This window comes from Rhinoraja longicauda, chromosome 4 (genome assembly GCF_053455715.1).
Source record: "Rhinoraja longicauda isolate Sanriku21f chromosome 4, sRhiLon1.1, whole genome shotgun sequence".
NCBI lineage: Eukaryota > Metazoa > Chordata > Chondrichthyes > Rajiformes > Arhynchobatidae > Rhinoraja > Rhinoraja longicauda.
The window spans coordinates 57,130,626-57,149,324 of NC_135956.1; the positions used below are offsets into that span (position 1 = coordinate 57,130,626).

The following is an 18,699-nucleotide window of genomic DNA, read 5'->3' on the forward strand; positions in this document are numbered from 1 at the left end:
CCGGCCCCTGCGCGGCGGCTGGGCCACCGACACAGGGAGGTCCTGGTCCAAATGGGCCGGCTTGAGCCGGGATACTGAAACGAGCTCCTGGCGATTACCCACCTGTAAGGTAAAAGTGACAGCCTCTCTCTTAAGTACCTGAAACGGGCCCTGATAAACCGGCTGAAAAGGGGGGCGGTGGGAATCTTTCCGCAGGAACACGAAATCACAGTCCCGCAAGTCCGATGGGACGTGGACCGCCGTGCTTCCGTGCCAAGAGGTCGGGACTGGAGCCAGAGAACCCACCCGTGCCCGGAGGGAACCCAACACCGACGTAACGGGCGGCGGCAAGGCGGGGGCGGAAGGGAGGATGTCACCTGGTACCCGCAGGGGTGAACCGTAGACGAGCTCGGCCGAGGACGTGCCTAGCTCGGCCTTTGGGGCCGTACGAATGCCGAGGAGGACCCAAGGCAGCTGGTCAGCCCAATCGTGGCCGGTCAGTCGGGCACAGAGGGACGCCTTCAGCTGCCGATGGAAGCGCTCAACCATCCCGTTGGATTGGGGATGGTAGGCGGTGGTCTGCTGTAAGCGAGACCCATACAACTGCCAGCGCGGCCCAGAGGGAGGAGGTGAACTGGGCTCCCCGATCTGTGGTGATGATAGCCGGTACGCCGAAACGGGCCACCCAATGCAACGCCAGGGCCCGTGAACAGGACGCCGCCGAGGTGTCCGACAATAGGAGCGCCTCCGGCCAACGTGTAAACCGATCCACCACCATCAGGAGATGAGTATAACCCCTGGAATAAGGCAATGGACCCACCAAATCCACGTGGATGTGGAAAAAACGGACTGGAGGAACCTCGAATCTCTGGTATGGGGGCTGGACATGGCGATGAACTTTGGAGGTTTGGCACGGAATACAGGCCCGTGCCCAGGCCGCCACCTGCTTCTGCAGGCCGTGCCAGACAAACCAGGCGGCCACCATGGCCGAAGTCGCCCTGATGGACGGATGTGCCAGGCCGTGAATGGCCTCAAAAACCTTACGCCGCAGGGCGGCAGGCACCACCGGGCGAGGGCTTGAAAGGGAAACGTCACACCACAACTTGGTACCTGTGAGGCCATACGTCACCTGCTCCAAACGCAGTCCCGAGGCTGTGGAGGCGTACACCTCGGCCGTTTTTTCCAGGCGCTGAGCCTCCGCTAGCTCCTGGAAATCCACCTGTCCGCCTACCACGGCAACGGAGGGAATGGCCGGCCGGGACAGGGCATCAGCAACCGTATTAAGCCTACCCGCAATATGACGGACATCGGTGATAAACTCTGAAATTAGGGTGAGGTGCCGCTGCTGGCGAGCTGACCACGGATCAGAAACCTTAGCAAAAGCGAATGTCAGAGGTTTGTGATCCGTGTAGGCCACGAAAGAACGGCCTTCCAAAAAAATAGCGGAAGTGGCGGACTGCTAAATAGAGGGCCAGGAGCTCCCTATCAAACGCACTATATTTGAGCTCGGCTCGCGAGAGCTGCCGGCTGAAAAACGCCAGGGGCTATTGACCTTCGACCTGCTGCACCAAAACCCCACCCACCGCCACGTCTGAGGCGTGCGCCGTGGGGGCGGAGGAGCGCGGGTGCACCAGCATGGTGGCGTTGGCGAGGGCCTGTTTGACCGCGACAAAAGCCGTCTCTGCAGATGCGGACCATACCAACTCGGCGGGGTTACCCGCGAGGCATAGAAAAAGGGGGCGCATGACCCGAGCTGCTGCAGGCACGAACCGGTGATAAAAGTTCACCATGCCCACAAATTCCTGCAATCCCTTGATGGTAGTAGGACGTGGAAAAGAGCGGACCGCCTCCACCATAGCTGGCAAAGGGGTGGCTCCGGCCGATGTAACCCGGTGACCCAAAAAATCTACCACCGACAGGCCGAATTGGCATTTGTCCGGGTACAGAATCAGGCCGTGGTCCTGCAGCCTCTGGAATATAGTGCGGAGGTGGACTAAGTGCTCCTGGACCGAACGGATGGCAATCAAAATGTCATCGAGGTAAATGAACACGAACGGCAAACCTCGACCCACACGGTCCATGAGACGCTGAAATGCCTGAGCTGCGTTTTTAAGGCCGAAAGGCATGCGCAACCACTCAAACAACCCGAACGGAGTAATGGTAGCCGTCTTTGGGATGTCCAGCGAATGGACCGGGATCTGATGATATCCCCGCACCAGATCGATCTTCGAAAAAATTGTAGCCCCCTCTAGGCTAGCTGAGAAGTCCTGTATGTGCGGAATCGGGTAGCGGTCCGGCCGTGTTGCCGCGTTAAGTCGTCGGAAATCCCCACATGGTCTCCACCCCCCAGATGCCTTGGAAACCATATGCAAGGGGGAGGCCCACGGACTACTTGAAGGCCGCACAATTCCCAGCCTCTCCAAGTTCAAGAACTCCTCTCGAGCCATGGCCAGCTTTTCGGGTGGGAGACGCCGTGCCCGGGCAAAAACCGGCGGCCCCTCGGTCGGAATGAAATGCACCACCCCACGCTTCTCGGAAGGTGCATCGAACCGCTGAACAAGGAGCTCCGGGAAATCCGCTAGGACCGCATCGAACTGACCGGGGGCCGTGATGGCCTGGATCGCTGAACTGGGTGGGGCGGCGCTTGGAGGGGCCGCAGGCCCCGTACTTCGGGGCCGTTCGTCGGCCGAGGGCTGCAGGCCGCTACCGTGGACGTCTACTACCAACGAAAACGCCCATAGGAAGTCCGCACCCAAAATGGCCTGGCCCACATCCGCCACGATGAAATTCCAACGGTAGGTCCTAGATCCAAAGGACAGGGACATAGTCCTCTTACCGTAAGTGCGGATGGCGCTACCGTTCACTGCAATAAGGGGCGGCCCCTTCCCCCCCGCTTGAACTTCACAGCCGTAGGGGGGTACAATACTCACCACCGCTCCCGTATCCAGCGCTCTCCGTCGCCTACGCCCTCCGCTTCCGTGGCCCCTCCATCGCCTCCGATATTGACTGACCCTCGCAGCCACCTCCGCCTGCAGACAGCTCACCAGGTGGTGGTACTTCTCCTGTTCGCTCTCCACCTTTTTTATATGGAACTGCGACTCCGCCTGTACAAACCACAGGTGCGGCTGATGGGCCCAGAACGGCGGTAGGTGAACCTCGCCCGCGCTCGCTCCCACTTGCGACATTCTGCGTGTTCTTACTTTCGGGTCACCAATGTAGTGAGTCCAAAACGAGCGTTATTATCCAAAGGTCTTTATTCATAGCAAAAACCGTAACAAGCTGCGCACTTACTTTGGACACCACTACTTAACTGCTTACATAATCTAATCTAATCTTTTGAGTTTGGCGCCAGACACAACTGTACCTCGCGCTCCCGCATCCCGTGACTCATTAGCCCAACCGAGGGTTCGAGACCCCCCCGCTAATCCGTATGTCCCTACATGTTCTTGATTAGTAAGGGTGTCAAGGTTATGGAGAGAAGGCAGAAGAATTGGGTTGAGACAGAAAGATAGATCAGTCATGATTGAATACCGGGACAGACTTGAGTCCCAGTATAATTACTCAGACACACTGAGAATGTGGCATGGTCTGAATAAGATAACTGGCTGTAAAGCACGGTCAGGCAACATCATTGGTGATCGTCTGACCCTACCCGATGAACTGAATGCTTTTTATGCTTGCTTTGTGTAGAAGGCCAACAAGGCGGTGACACCTGCCCCTTCAGACTCCAATGTGCCTCTCCCCAGGGTAATTGTAGCAGAGGTTAGATCAGCCTTCTTGAGGGTAAACCCATGAAAAGCAACTGGACCAGACGGAATTCCTGGCGGTGTCCTTAGTAGCGGCGCGGACCAATTAGCAGAAGTATTTGTGGTTATACTTACTCTCTCTACTCCGTTCTGAAGTACCCACCTGCTTCAGGAAGACCACCATCATCCCAGTGCCGAAGAAAAGCAAGGCGTCATGCCTAAATGCCTACCGTCCAGTGGCCTTGACATCCACCATCATTAAATGTTTTGAGAAGCTAGTTATGAAACGCATTAAATCCAGTCTACCCAGCGGCCTTGACCCACTGCAGTTCGCCTACTGCCACAACAGGTCCACGGACGATGCCATCGCCCTAGCCCTACACTCATCCCTGAAACACCTGGAGAAGAGAGATACCTACGTCCTATTCATAGACTACAGTTCTGCCTTTAATACTATTATACCATCCAAGCTTATCACCAAACTCGCAGGACTTTGGGTCAGCACTCATCTCTGTAACTGGATCCTCGACTTCCTGACCAACAGACCCCAATCAGTGAGGATTTGAGACAAATCATCCTCCATGATAATCCTCAACACGGGGGCTCTGCAAGGATGCGTTCATAGCCCCATTCTTTACTCCTTGTACACCCATGACTGTGCAGCTATGTACAAATCTAATTCAATTTTCGGATTTGCAGATGACACCGCCATTGTGGGCCGGGTATCAAATAATGATGAGACGGAGTACAGGAAGGAGACTGAGACCCTTGTGTCCTGGTGTCGAAACAACAACCTTTCTCTCAATGTCAGCAAGACAAAGGAGATAGTGATCGACTTCAGGAAGCAAAGCAGTACACATACCCCAGTTTGCATTGATGGTGCCAAAGTAGAGATGGTCGAAAACTTCAAATTCCTCTGATTCAATATCACCAACAACTTCTCTTGGACCACCCATATTGAAGCAATGACGAAGAAGGCACACCAACGCTTCCACTTCTTTAGAAAGCTTAGGAAGTTTGGCTTACCCCTATAATTCTCACCAACTTCTACAGGTGCACCATAGAAAGCATTTTATCAGGATGCATCACAGCTTGGTTTGGGAACAGCTCCATTCAGGACCGTAAAAAGTTACAGTGAATTGTGGACGCAGCCCAGGCCATCACACAAACTAACCTCCCTTCTATCGATTCCATTTATACCTCACGCTGTCTCGGCAAGGCCAGCAGCATAATCAAGGACGTCTCACCCTGGCCACTCCCTCTTCTCCTCTTCCATCAAGCAAAAGGTATAGAAGTGTGAAAACACACACCACCAGATCCAGGGACAGTTTCTTCTTCCCAGCTTATATCAGGCAACTGAATCATCCTACCACAACCAGAGAGCAATGCTGAACTACTATCTACCTCTGATGTCCCTCAGACTATCCTTCACCGGACTTTGCTGGCTTTACCTTGCACCAAACGTTATTCCCTTATCATGTATCTATACACTGTAAATGATTGAATGTAATCACGTATTGTCTTTCTGCTGACTGGGTAGCATGCAAAAGCTTTTCACTGTACGTCAGTACACGTGACAATAAACTGAACTGAACTGAATTCTGCTCCGACAACTTATGATCTTATGAAAAGCCCCCATTTCTATGTCCTCATAACCCAAACCATAAATATTTTGATCCAACTGATCTTTTTTTTGCACTGTCTTCAGCAAAACAGCCCAAAATAGCCAAGATTTTGATGATGGACTGTAAATCCAGGTGATGGGCATTGGAAGAGGCTGTGATGTGATTAGATTGGTTAGATATGGCAGCCTCACTAACAGTCCGTTTTGTCCTTTTCTTTTGTTGTTTTTAGTTTGTTTTAATGTTTCTTTAGTTTTGTATTATATAGGGGGTGAGGGAAACTTTTAAAAATCTCTTACCTCGACGGAGATTCGACTTTCCGTGTCGTATCTCCGTGCGCGCTGCGGCCTAACATCGAGGAGCAGGTGGCCTCTTGCTGAGGATCAACTTTGGGAGCTCCAACTGCGGGAGCGTGTGGACTTAACATCGTGAGTTGGTGGTCCTTGTTGGGGATTGACCTCAGGAGCTCCAACCGCGGGAGCCTGCGGACTTAACATTGTGGAGCTCGTGGTCCCTTGGTTAGGGACCAACTTCGGGAGGTTCAAGCCACAGGAGCTTCGACCGCCTCGATCGCAGGAGCTTCGACCGCCCCGATCGCAGGAGCTTCGATCGCCGGCTGTGGGAGCTTCGATCGCCCTGACTGCGGATGGTTCGATTGTCCCGTCCGTGGGAGAAAAGAAGAACATAAGACTTTATTGCCTTCCATCACAGTGCGCTGTGGTAGATGTTTATGTTAATTTTTATGTAGCTGTGTGTCTTGCAGCTTTTTTGGTTTGACTATGGCAAATCAAATTCCATGTATGTTCTTACATAGTTGGCTAATAAATTCTTTGTATCTTGTATATCCTGCTCCAGGTGCGGACCCATTGGTGTATCACTATTTTTCACAGAATTGGTGGAATACAAATATGAAAATAAGCCAGTATAATGTAACATAGACACATAGAAAATTGGCGCAGGAGTAGGCCATTCGGCCCTTCGATTCAATATGATCATGGCTGATCATTTCACTTCTCTGCACTCCTTATTTGACACTCTGATGTCTCCTTTTCACCTCTAGCCTTTGTCACTTACACCACCAATCTGCCAATCTTTACTCTCAACTGTAACCACCTATCACTAGTCCCCATCTCTCCTTTCCAGCTTTCTCCCCTCCTCTCCCCATTTACAATCAGTCTAAAGAAGGGTCCTGCTCCCTCGACAGATGTTGTTTTAATCTGTGAATCTGCATTCACTCTACCCAGGTCTTTCACTATTCAGTAAGTTTCAATGAGGTCCCCCTTCATCCTTAACTCCAGCGAGTACAGGCCCAATGCCTTCAAACACTCATCATATTTTAACTCAATCATTCCTGGGTTCATTCTCGTAAACCTCCGCTGGATCCTCTACAATGTCAGCATGCCTTCTAAAGCCTCAGCATTACATGCCTGTTTTTGCATTGTAGCCCTCTCAAAAATAAATGCTAGCATTGCATTTGCCTTCCATACGACTGATTCAACTTGCGAATTAACCTTTTGGGAATCTTGCACCAGCACTCCCAAGTCCCTTTGCATCTCTGTTTTCTGAATTCTCCTCATTTAGAAAATAGTCTACACCCTTTTTATTCCGACATCCAAAATGCATGACTCCACACTTTGCTACACTGTATTCCATCTGCCACTTCTCAGCCTACTCTCACAACCTGTCCAAGTCCTTCTGCAGAGTCTCTGCTTTCTCCACACTACCTGCCCCTCCACCTATCTTCGTATCATCTGCAAACTTGGCCACAAAGTTTTTAATTCACTCATCCAAATTATTTTTATACACTGTGAAGAGTAGCGGCCCCAGCATCGATCCCTGCTGAACACCGCTGGTCACCTGCAACCAACCAGAAAAAGCTCCCTTTATTGCTGCTCTTTGCTTTCTGCCATCCAGCCTGCTTTCCATGTTAGTCTCTTCCCTGTGATACCATGGGCTCTCATCTTCTTTAACAGCCTCACTTGCGACACCTTATCAAAGACTAGGGATACTGGAGTGCGGAGAATGAAAAGGGAGGGTGGGAACCACTGTGTTGGTGAGTGGAAGGGACTGCAGTAACGGGGGCACCTGTCACTGGGAGGTAGCATGGAAACTCCAGGCCGACCCCTGCAACACCGACCCAGTGACACCAACAGGACATCTTCATGGCCAAGTTAAGACTCTAACATTTTTAACAGCTTTGAACATGACAGGCAAACCACAGCAGCACAATGGGTCACTTGGTAGAGCTGTTGCCTCATAGCGTCAGAGATCCGGGTCCGATCCTGAACACAGGCGCTTGTCTGTGTGTGGAGTTTGCACAATCTCCCTGTGATTGCATGGGTTTCCTCTGGGTACTCCGATTTCCTCCTTCCATGTGGGAGGAAGACGTGTGGGTTTGTAAGTTATTTGGCTTCTGTAAAAGTGCCCCGAATGTGAAAGGAGAGGATGAGAAAGTTGAATAACACGGAACTAGTGTGAACAAGCGATCGAGGGTCAGCGTGGTCTCGGTGGGCTAAAGGTCCAGTTTCCATGCTGCATCTCGAAGGAGAAACAAAGTGCTGGTTTACAAATAAAAACTTAATATCTCTAGAACTAAGACTAAGAAGGCACCGGAAAAATGGCGACTCTTGCGTAATCTATTCTTACATGTATTTGAGTATGATTGTACTTGTATAGTAAGATTTTTACTGAGCTGTATGCAAAAGAGAAATTTACCGTGCCTAGGTACATGTGACAATAAAGTACCATTGAACCTGTGTCTTTGTCAGATGCTGAACCATCGTGACTTCTGAAGGAACAATAGACAATAGATAATAGTCAATAGACAATAGGTGCAGGAGGAGGCCATTTGGCCCATCGAGCCAGAACCGCCATTCACTGTGATCATGGCTGATCATCCACAATCAGTACCCCGTTCCTGCCTTCTCCCCATATCCCTTGACTCCGCTATCATTAAGACGTCTATCTAACTCTCTTGAAAGCATCCTGGGAATTGGCCTCCACTGCCTTCTGAGGCAGAGAGTTCCACAGCTTCACAATTCTCTGAGTGAAAAAGTTTTTCCTCATCTCCATTCTAAATGGCCTACCCCTTCTTCTTAAACTGTGGCCCCTGGTTTGGGGCTCCCCCAACATCGGGAACATGTTTCCTGCCGCTTGCGTGTCCAATCCCTTAATAATCTTATATGTTTCGATAAGATTCCCTCTCATCCTTCTAAATTCCAGAGTATACCAGCCCAGTTGCTCCAGGCTTTCAACATACGACAGTTCCCCCCATTCCGGAAATTAACCTCTTGAACCTATGCTGCACACCCTCAATAGTAAGAATGTCCTTCCTCAAATTTGGAGACCTAAACTGCACATAATACTCCAGGTGTGGTCTCACTAGGGCCCTGTACAACTGCAGAAGGACCTCTTTACTCCTATACTCAACTCCTCTTGTTATAAAGGCCAACATTCCATTAGCTTTCTTCACTGCCTGCTGTACCTGCATGCTTACTTTCAGTGACTGATGAACTAGGACACCCTGATCTCGTTGTACTTCCCCTTTTCCTAATTTAACACCGTTCAGATAATAATCTGCCTTCCTGTTCTTACCACCAAACTGGATAACCTCACATTTATCCACATTAAACTGCATCTGCCATGCATCTGCCTACTCACACAACCTGTCCAAGTCACCCTGCATCCTCATAGCATCCTCCTCACACTGCCACTCAGCTTTGTGTCATCTGCAAATCTGCTAATGTTACTTTTAATCCCTTCATCTAAGTCATTAATTCCACTACCAGTGAAAGAAAAACAAACCCCAACCTCTCTTCATAAACCATTCCCTCATCCCAAGAATGAATTTAGTGTACATTTTCTGCCTCCAATGCAAGCATATCCTTCCTTAAACATAGGGACCAAAATTGAATGCAAGACTCCAGATGTAATTTTACCCAGTAAAGTTGCATTAACAAATATTGGATAATATTTCATATTAATTATATAAATTAATTGTTCTACCTGCATGCAAAACTTTTGTGAGGTTTCATTCTTTAGGGCCTCAGATCCCTTCGTAATGCAACATTTGTGGTCTCACTCATGTAAATAATTTGAACTTATATTGCACATTGTCCGCTGGATACCAGACAGGAATGAGGATATTTTTTTCTTTTCTACTTCTCTCGGAGTAATGGGGCAACGATGGGGCAATGACGCCTTTGACATCACCTGGTAAGGAAGCACCTAGGATGTCCTTATGCCAGCTAGTCTGCATTATAATCTTACCGAAAACCACCCAAGAGGGCTACTGGGTATTCCACAGATTTCATATTTTAGGAGTTCACGCACTTCATCATTTTGGTGACAACCTACGGTGCTCTTGGATTGAGCAGACCTCTCACGTTGGATGTCCGACATCAAGTTGTGAGAGGAAATCTAGTCAGGAAGCCCTCGTCCCACCTCGTGCTTCAGTTTGCATTGCCCTGGAGCGAGTTGTGGCCAGGAACAATTCTCCACTCTCCCCTCTCCTCCCTCCTTTCTTTCTTTCTTTCCTCCTTCCTTTCTTTCCTCCTTCCCTCCCTCCCTCCTTCCCTCCCTCTTCTCCTCTCTCCTTGGTTTTAAACAGTGACAAGAAATAGACCCCAGGGCGAGGGCGAGGGCTATAGGTGATAGGGAAGCTTGTGCCGTGCGTTGTAAAACGTACAAGTGTTCTTTGCTGGGGCGCAAGAGGAAGTCCCCGTGTGGGAGGTGAGGAAGCCTAGGTATTTGATGAAGCCGTGGTATTTGCAACGGTGAATTACAACGTCCCAGAAATCTCCGCTCCCGACACCGCCCTTGGAGCCGTGCTGGATAAGCGTGCGCTGCACTCACTGAGTAGCTGTTGTCCGTCCCGTGTGCGGCTGGACGGAGAGATGCACCTCACCATTGGGGCCACCGAGAAAGGCTGCGACTCTTTGGGGGCGCGCTATGTGGTAAAGGACGCCTTCTATTGCCCGGAACGACACACGGGACACTTATTGCTTCACTTACTCTGTTAAAATATGTTTGTTTCCCCCCCGATTTGTGTCAGGTGTACGGTGTTCATCTGGAGGGGTTTCCTTTCTGCAAAGTGAGGTACAGCCAACTGCACAGATGGAATGAAAAGGTATGTACAGAGGGGGGTTGTTGGGGGGTCGCGGTGGGGCAGTGGGTGGGAGTTTGTTATACATGCTCACAAACCAAAGCACATGGGAGATATGGGTTAGGCGTGGTATAGTGGAGAAATTGTATTGAAAGAGGTTTAAATTTGTTCTTGAAAACTTTAATGTTTCCAGCTGATGATTTTTATCGTCTGTGACCTAACTGCAGCTGACCCGAAAGGCTAAAGGTGGCTTATTTTGTTTGGCAGCTTCAAATCTTAAGGAAAGCTGTGTAACAAAAACCACTACAAAAATACTGCAGCAGCCCCGATTTTCTTCTCTTGTCCATTCACTCCCCGTGGCGTGGTGTCAGAAAACAGTAGTTCTGAATTCTTGACCTGTTTCTTTCTTCTCCAGTGCAGCTTGACCGGCTGAGTATTTCCAGCACGTTTTAAGTTTTTGCATCTATTTATCTCCATAGTTATGAAACTGGAAAATGCAAACTTTGCCTTTTGGCAAGTTGGAGAGGTTGCTTTGTTGCACTTTATTTATTTTCATTGGACAGTAGCTCAAATTAACAATTATAAATTTGTTGACAGAGATTTTCCAGTAGTTGTTCTATCTGGAGCACTAAATATTATTTTAATTAAACTTTAATAATATACTTTAGGAATCTAAGTGTATTCTGTTTTTGCAGAGTTCTGAATTATAGATTAGTATGCTTGATGACCGTAATGGACTTGGTGGGCTGAAAGACTTGTCCCCATGCTGTGTGCCTGTTTTATGCTCAATTGGAGCTGTGTTAAATAAAAGAAACTGAGTGAGGTGAGGGATATCCAAACCGCAACCCAAATGATCTTCTAACATCCAAATGCAAAGGTAGATTTGGGAGAAGGTCAAATAAAGTTAGGCATTCATCCTGACCCTAAAGGGACCCAATTATGTCTGAAGAAGGGTCTTGACCCGAAACATCACCCACTCCTTCTCTCCGGAGATGCCGCCTGTCCCGCTGAGTTACTCCAGCATTTTGTGTCTATCTTGGACCCAATTATGTATCGGGTTCAAGTTGGCTATCCAATAAATTAGTTCTTCGGTTTGGATTGGGTTTAGATTAGCCCTTATTGGAATTGAGTAGGATTTAATTCCATAGGAAAGCATATCCCTGGGTTGTTATCCAACATTTAGGCTAAATATTAATCTCAGCTTGGTTGCTTGCATTCATATGCTGAATCAGACAATTATGGATTCAGTTCTATTGTGAAAATGCCCTACAGTGGCAGGTGCAGTATTTGGATGTGTTGCATTGTTGCCGATGCTGCCCCCTAAAATGGAAGTAGAACGATGTAGTGGAAGAGATGCAGGGAACTTCTCTGCTATACCCATCAATATTTATGCCCTATGAAAATTTAGAATCATAGATAGAATGACATAGTAAAGAACCCTGTGTAGGAAAATAACTGCAGATGCTGGTACAAATCGAAGGTATCACAAAATACCGGAGTAACTCAGCAGGTCAGGCAGCATCTCTGGAGAGAAGGAATGGGTGACGTTTCGGGTCGAGACCCTTCTTCAGACTGAAGAAGTCACCCATTCCTTCTCTCCAGAGATGCTGCCTGACCTGTTGAGTTACTCCAGCATTTTGTGATGCCTAGTAAAGAGGAACCTTGTTACTTGACATTGAATCTGCACATTTTAAGACGTATCTATCCTTTTCTGCTACCCTTTTCCCAAAGTCTTCCAGTTTTTTTTCAGCCTTTGTCTAATTCCCAATTGAAAGCCTGCTGAGTTCATCCAGCAGTTTGCTTTTTGTTTACTTTTAAAAAAAATACTGCTTCTACAATGCTTTCAGCCTCTGTATTCCAAATTAAAATGTATTGCATTGTTATAAAAAAGTTCTCCACATCTGGACATGTTTGCTGATTACGTTCTCTGAAGTTATGTTCTCTGGCTTCTGACCACTGGAAAGCACTTCACTTTATTTGTTCTCAAAATAAATATTGACAGTCCTATTAGATCTCTCATGAATCTTGTTTGCTTTAATTATCGATGAAGTGCTTTGGGTGTCTGTATTGAATGGTTAAAATGCAGGTTACATTTAAAACATTCTCTATGCATGAATAACTAATGATGAATAGCATTGACAACCGAACTGTTAAACACCCGTTCATATTTCACCCATTAATAATAAAGGGTGTTTACCTCAGCAGAGTTTCGGTCAGCGATTGCTCAATCTGTATTTGATGTGTGTAATTTGAAGGACGATTTGGTGATGATCACAGAATTTATAATTTCTGTAGGGCCAATATAGTTATAGGTTCCATGACTCTAAAGGGCTTGATTTATCATGGCATTTTCATGGAATACGTTTAATATTTTACTGTGGAAATAAGAACTTGGTTACAGTACAATGTTGTATAATCTTGCAATGATACAATCTTTTGTAATTGCAGTCTTCTGTATTGTTCTTGTATTGTTCTGAAATTGAAATTTCCAGTGCAAACAAATTGTAAGTACCCCAGTAAATCAAGAGTTGTAAAATATGAAATCGGGTCCTGTAGGCCAATTTGTTCATGCCAACCAAGCTAGTCCCATTTGTCTGTACTTGCCACGATTGGAGGGTAGCTAATGTTATCCCACTTGTTAAGAAAGGAGGGAGAGAGAAAACGGGAAATTATAGACCAATTAGTCTGACATCAGCGGTGGGGAAGATGCTGGAGTCAATTATAAAAGAGGTAATTGCGGAGCATTTGGATAGCAGTAACAGGATCGTTCCGAGTCAGCATTGATTTACGAAGGGGAAATCATGCTTGACTAATTGACATGGGAGAGCCGGTGGATGTGGTGTACCTGGACTTTCAGAAAGCCTTCGACAAGGTCCCACATAGGAGATTAGTGGGCAAAATTAGAGCACATGGTATTGGGGGTAGGGCACTGACATGGATAGAAAATTGGTTGACAGACAGAAAGCAAAGAGTGGGGATAAATGGGTCCTTTTAGAATGGCAGGCAGTGACTAGTGGGGTACCGCAAGGCTCGGTGCTGGGACCACAGCTATTTACAATATATATTAATGACTTGGATGAAGGGATTAACCATTAGCAAATTTGCAGATGATACAAAGCTGGGTGGTAGTGTGAACTGTGAGGAAGATGCTATGAGGTTGCAGGGTTACTTGGACAGGTTGTGTGAGTGGGCGGATGCATGGCAGATGCAGTTTAATGATGCAGATAAGTGTGAGGTTATCCACTTTGGTGGTAAGAATGGGAAGGCAGATTATTATCTGAATGGTGTCAAGTGCAACGAGATCTGGGTGTCCTAGTGTATCAGTCACTGAAAGGAAGCATGCAGGTACAGCAGGCAGTGAAGAAAGCTAATGGAATGGTGGCCTTCATAACAAGAGGAGTTGAGTATAGGAGCAAAGAGGTCCTTCTGCAGTTGTACAGGGCACTAGTGAGACTGCACCTGGAGTACTGTGTGCAGTTTTGGTCTCCAAATTTGAGGAAGGATATTCTTGCTATTGAGGGCGTGCAGCGTAGGTTTACTAGGTTAATTCCCGGAATGACGTGACTGTCGTATGTTGAAAGACTGGAGCGACTAGGCTTGTATACACTGGAATTTAGAAGGATGAGAGGAGATCTTATCGAAACACGAGCACGACGACGCCCAGTAACAATGAAAATCTTGATTGCAGCAGCATCCTGGGTACATAGATTGGAATTTAGAAGGATGAGAGGGGATCTTATTGAAAGGTATAAGATTATTAAGGGGTTGGACACGTTAGAGGCAGGAAACATGTTCCCAATGTTGGGGGAGTCCAGAACAAGGGGCCACAGTTTTAGAATAAGGGGTAGGCCATTTAGAACGGAGATGAGGAAAAACTTTTTCAGTCAGAGTTGTAAATCTGTGGAATTCTCTGCCTCAGAAGGCAGTGGAGGCCAATTCTTTGAATGCATTCAAGAGAGAGCTAGATAGAGCTCTTAAGGATAGCGGAGTCAGGGGGTATGGGGAGAAGGCAGGAACGGGGTACTGATTGAGAATGATCAGCCATGATCACATTGAATGGTGGTGCTGGCTCAAATGGCCTCCTCCTGCACCTATTGTCTACATGTACCTGTTTCAATGTATATTGTATCTGCCTTTATCTCTTCCCGTCAGCTCGTTCCATACACCCGTCACCCTCTGTGGAAAAACCTGCCTCTTTAAATATTTTCTAAATCTTTTCCCATTCACTTTGAACCAATACCCTTGGGTTTTTGACTCTGTTTTTTTTTTAAAACCCGACAATCTATCTTTTCTATGCCTTTCATGATTTTATAAACTCTGAGGTAACCTCTCGGCATCCTTTGGTCCAAGGAAAACAATCCCAGCCTATTCAGTCTCTTCACATAACTAAGCAAGCAAGGGTCCTGGCAACATCCTTGTTAATATTTTTCTTCATCCGCCCTAGATTCAACTACAGTTTTATTTCAATAGTTGCCCGTTAATTTTTGAATGTGAGCATTCACATTTCACTAACTAAATGTATGTGTGTTCAACTGTGTGACAATAAAATGCTTGCATTTTACAGTAAACTAACTCAAAGAGCTTGGAATGTTGTGGGCATGTTTGCTACAACTAATTGCCAAATAATCATCACTTTTTTAAAAAGAGATCAACTACTTATTTCAGGGTCAGGAAATTGTCCCATTGCAGCGACCATTCTGAAATCATGTCATTCATTGTCATATGTGCAAATATGGTGAGGTACAGGCACAATGTAAATCTTACTTACAGCAGCATCTCAGGCACATAGATAACACATGAAAATATAATATATACAAATTACACAAATTCTACAAGATAGTGAAAAAAACGACTGCAAAAAACAAGACATTTGTGCAAAACACATTTAGAAAATAATTCCACAGTAGTGCAAGAACTGGTCCATGGTGTTCTGTTACTTAAATAGGATTAGGGTTGTGCAGATTGTTTCAAGATCCTGATGATTTTTGGAAAGTAGCTGTTCCTGAGTCTGGTGGTGTGAGACTTCAGACTCTGGTGCCTCCTACCCAACGGCAGCAGTAAGGAGAGACCTTGGCCTGGATGGTGGGGATCCTTTATGATAAATCAATGGTTCTTTATTATCAGTCTGTCAGTCTGACGAAGGGTCTCCACTCGCAACGTCACCCATTCCTTCTCTCCAGAGATGCTGCCTGTCCCGCTAAGTTACTCCAGTATTTTGTGTCTATGTTCTTTATTATCACATGTGTTGTGTTCGATAAATCATCGGATTCAGACAACAGAGTTTGATTCACTAGGTATTTTATTACACTACTAAATAAGGCACATTCACTCGCGTATCCCCATACACACTCACAAACCCCGAGTGCACAGTTTGTAATCACCTGGCACTATTCGTGACACGGTCCAAGGCTGGGGCTCTGTACTTGAAAGGGCGCCCGACACCAGTCTTTATGGCATTTCATCAGAGCAGACCGTGCCACTGCTCCCGCCCGAGCCAATCATAAACCCCCCCCTTGTCTGCAACGTTTCTGCACTACTAGAGGCAGGGGGTGCGGATGATCTACCCAACTGTTGCTGTTGTGTTTTACTCACTAAAACTATGCTTTCCCATAGAATTGTATGAGAAGCTATGCTCCCAGGCATCATTCTGTACCAAGTTACAGTGAAATTCTTTTTTTGCATGCAGATCAGTAAGATTATTGCCAATCCCCGATATTACTATCCCCGATTATGTATTAAAATGCATAGAAACGGCCACTGAGTTGATAATGCCTTCTTGAAGGAGTTCCTCATGCAGATGCTTTCGATGGTGGGGAGGATCGTGCCGTGGTGGACAGGGCTAAGTCCACCTCTCTCTGCAGCCTCTTGCATTCCTGTGCTTTGAAATTGCCATACCACTCCACAATGAACCATGCCAGGATACTTTCCACAGTGCATCTGTAGAAGTTTGTTAGCAGGTTCGGTGACATGCCAAATCTCTTTAAACATAAGAAAGTAGAGTGCTGTGGATTCTCGTGTTCCTGATGCAGTTTCCGATTGCATGTTTACTGATGCTTTCTGTTCTTCAAGAAGAAGAGTTGGGAAAATGCAATTTAAATGAAACAATTTATTGAATTCAATGTTTCTCAAGCAGAAAAACGAACGCTAAAGTACCAATCATCCTGCAAAGTTGAATAGATGAAATTTTGTTTTCAAATTCTGCCAAGATCTATCTATCTATTTTTGTGACTTTCTCCAGCTGTATACTTTTCAATTTGGGTCCCTTGCAAAACCCATATTATTTGTTGCACCTTTGGCAGCTGCCTTAATCGTCAAGGCTCAAAACTATGGTATTCTCACCTCAACTTTTCGAAGTTCCCTTTTTTGGGCACTCCTTTTAATACAGCCTGTATAACTGAGCATTTGTTTAATGGGTGTGATGACTCATGTGAGCCTCATTCTGAAGTTTTGTTTAATAGCAAAAGAGCCTTGGGACCCTTTGTTGCAAAAAAGGCACAATATAAATGGAATTTGTTGTCGCAGTGGAACAGTGAAGATTGATTTGATGCAGGCAGGGGAAAGTGTGTTACATTTATTTTTCCTTTTAAGCTATTTTGAGCTATTTCAGTGTCCATGCTGGATTTTCTGTGCTTCACCTGTGTGGCAATGTATTATTTGAAGGAAGAAAATTACACCTTAAAATAATGCAAATGTTAGCAAATTAGTCTTGCTGAGGTACTGAAGTAGATAACAGCAGAAAATGCTGGAAATGCTGAACAGGTCCAGTGGCATCTAACATTTTCTGTTTTTATCTCGAGTTTCTGACATCTGCAGATTTTTGATTTTTCTGAAAGAGGTGAAGAATGTGGCAGCGCAAATATTGATTGGCTTGATTGATTATGGGCAGTATTTTACTGAAAGGCTTATTTTTGAACAATGGTTTGTTTAAAGAGACATGAAGACATACTTGTGTGTTTCATCTGAGCCTCAGAAATGAATAATATTCCAATTCATTTCCACTTCCTTTAGGTATATCTGAGGTTTATTTTTAATTCATCTGATGACTGCATTTAGCTGGTACACGGGAATTAACCTTGTTAACCTGCGCTGCACTCCCTCAATAGCAAGAATGTCTTTCCTCAAATTAGGAGACCAAAACAGTACACAATACTCCAGGTGTGGCCTCACCAGGGCCTTGCAAAACTGCAGAAGGACATCTTTGCTCCAATACTCAATTCCTGTCGTTATGAAGGCCAACATGCCATTAGCTTTCTTCACTGCCTGTTGAACCTGCATGCTTACTTTCAGTGACTGATGTACAAGGATACCCAGGTCTCGTTGTACTCCCCTTTTCCTAACCTGACACCATTCAGATAATAATCTGCCTTCCCGTTCTTGCCACCAAAATGGATAACCTCACATTTATCCACATTATACCTCATCTGTCATGCATCTGCCCACTCACCCAACCTGTCCAAATCACCCTGCATCCTCATAGCATCCTCTTCACAGTTCACACTGCCACCCAGCTTTATGTCATCTGCAAATTTGCTAATGTTACTTTCAATTCCATCATCTAAATCATTAATGTATATTGTAAATAACTGCGGTCCCAGCACCGAACCTTGCGGCACCCCACTAGTCACTGCATGCCATCCTGAAAGGGACCCTTTAATCCCTACTCTTTGTTTCCTGTCTGCTAACCAATTTTCTATCCATGTCAATACTCTACCCCCAATACCGTGTGCTCTAATTTTGCCCACTAATCTCCTGTGTAGGACCTTATCAAAGGCTTTCTGAAGGTCCAGGTACACCACATCCACTGGCTCTCCCTTGTCCATTTTACTTGTTACATCCTCAAAATATTCCAGTAGATTTGTTAAGCATGATTTCCCCTTCGTAAATCCTTGCTTACTTGGATGTAGGTATTTTTTTAAATCCGGATTCTTTCTGGATTGCAGAGGATGCCACATCAGGAGCACTAAATGCAACAGAGGAGGTTGGAGGAAGTGCATGTGAATCTTTGCCTCACCTGGAAGGACTGTTTGGGTCCCTGGCGAGTGATGTGGGAGAAGGTGTAATAACAAAAGTTGCATCTCCTTCCATTGCAGGGGAAAGTGCCAGATGTCAGAAAGGGATGAATGGGGAGGGAATCACGGACATAGTGTTTCCTGCAGAAGGTGGAAAGAGACGGGGAGTGGAAGATTGCAGGTTGTGGAATGGACACCGCATCGCATGATGGAGATGCAGACTAGTAGTGTGAAAGATA

The 18,699-nt window shown here is 46.4% G+C and overlaps 1 protein-coding gene across 1 annotated transcript in view; it reads left to right on the forward strand.

Annotated features, from left to right (window-relative positions):
* Positions 1-10,242: 10,242 nt before the first annotated feature.
* The window catches only part of LOC144593162 (sorting nexin-31-like), a 90,750-nt gene continuing 82,293 nt past the window's right edge, over positions 10,243-18,699 (forward strand). The window contains exons 1-2 of the mRNA XM_078398644.1: positions 10,243-10,302; positions 10,401-10,475. Coding sequence (XP_078254770.1) covers positions 10,243-10,302; positions 10,401-10,475 — 135 coding nt within the window. The remainder of the gene's footprint in view (positions 10,303-10,400; positions 10,476-18,699) is intronic.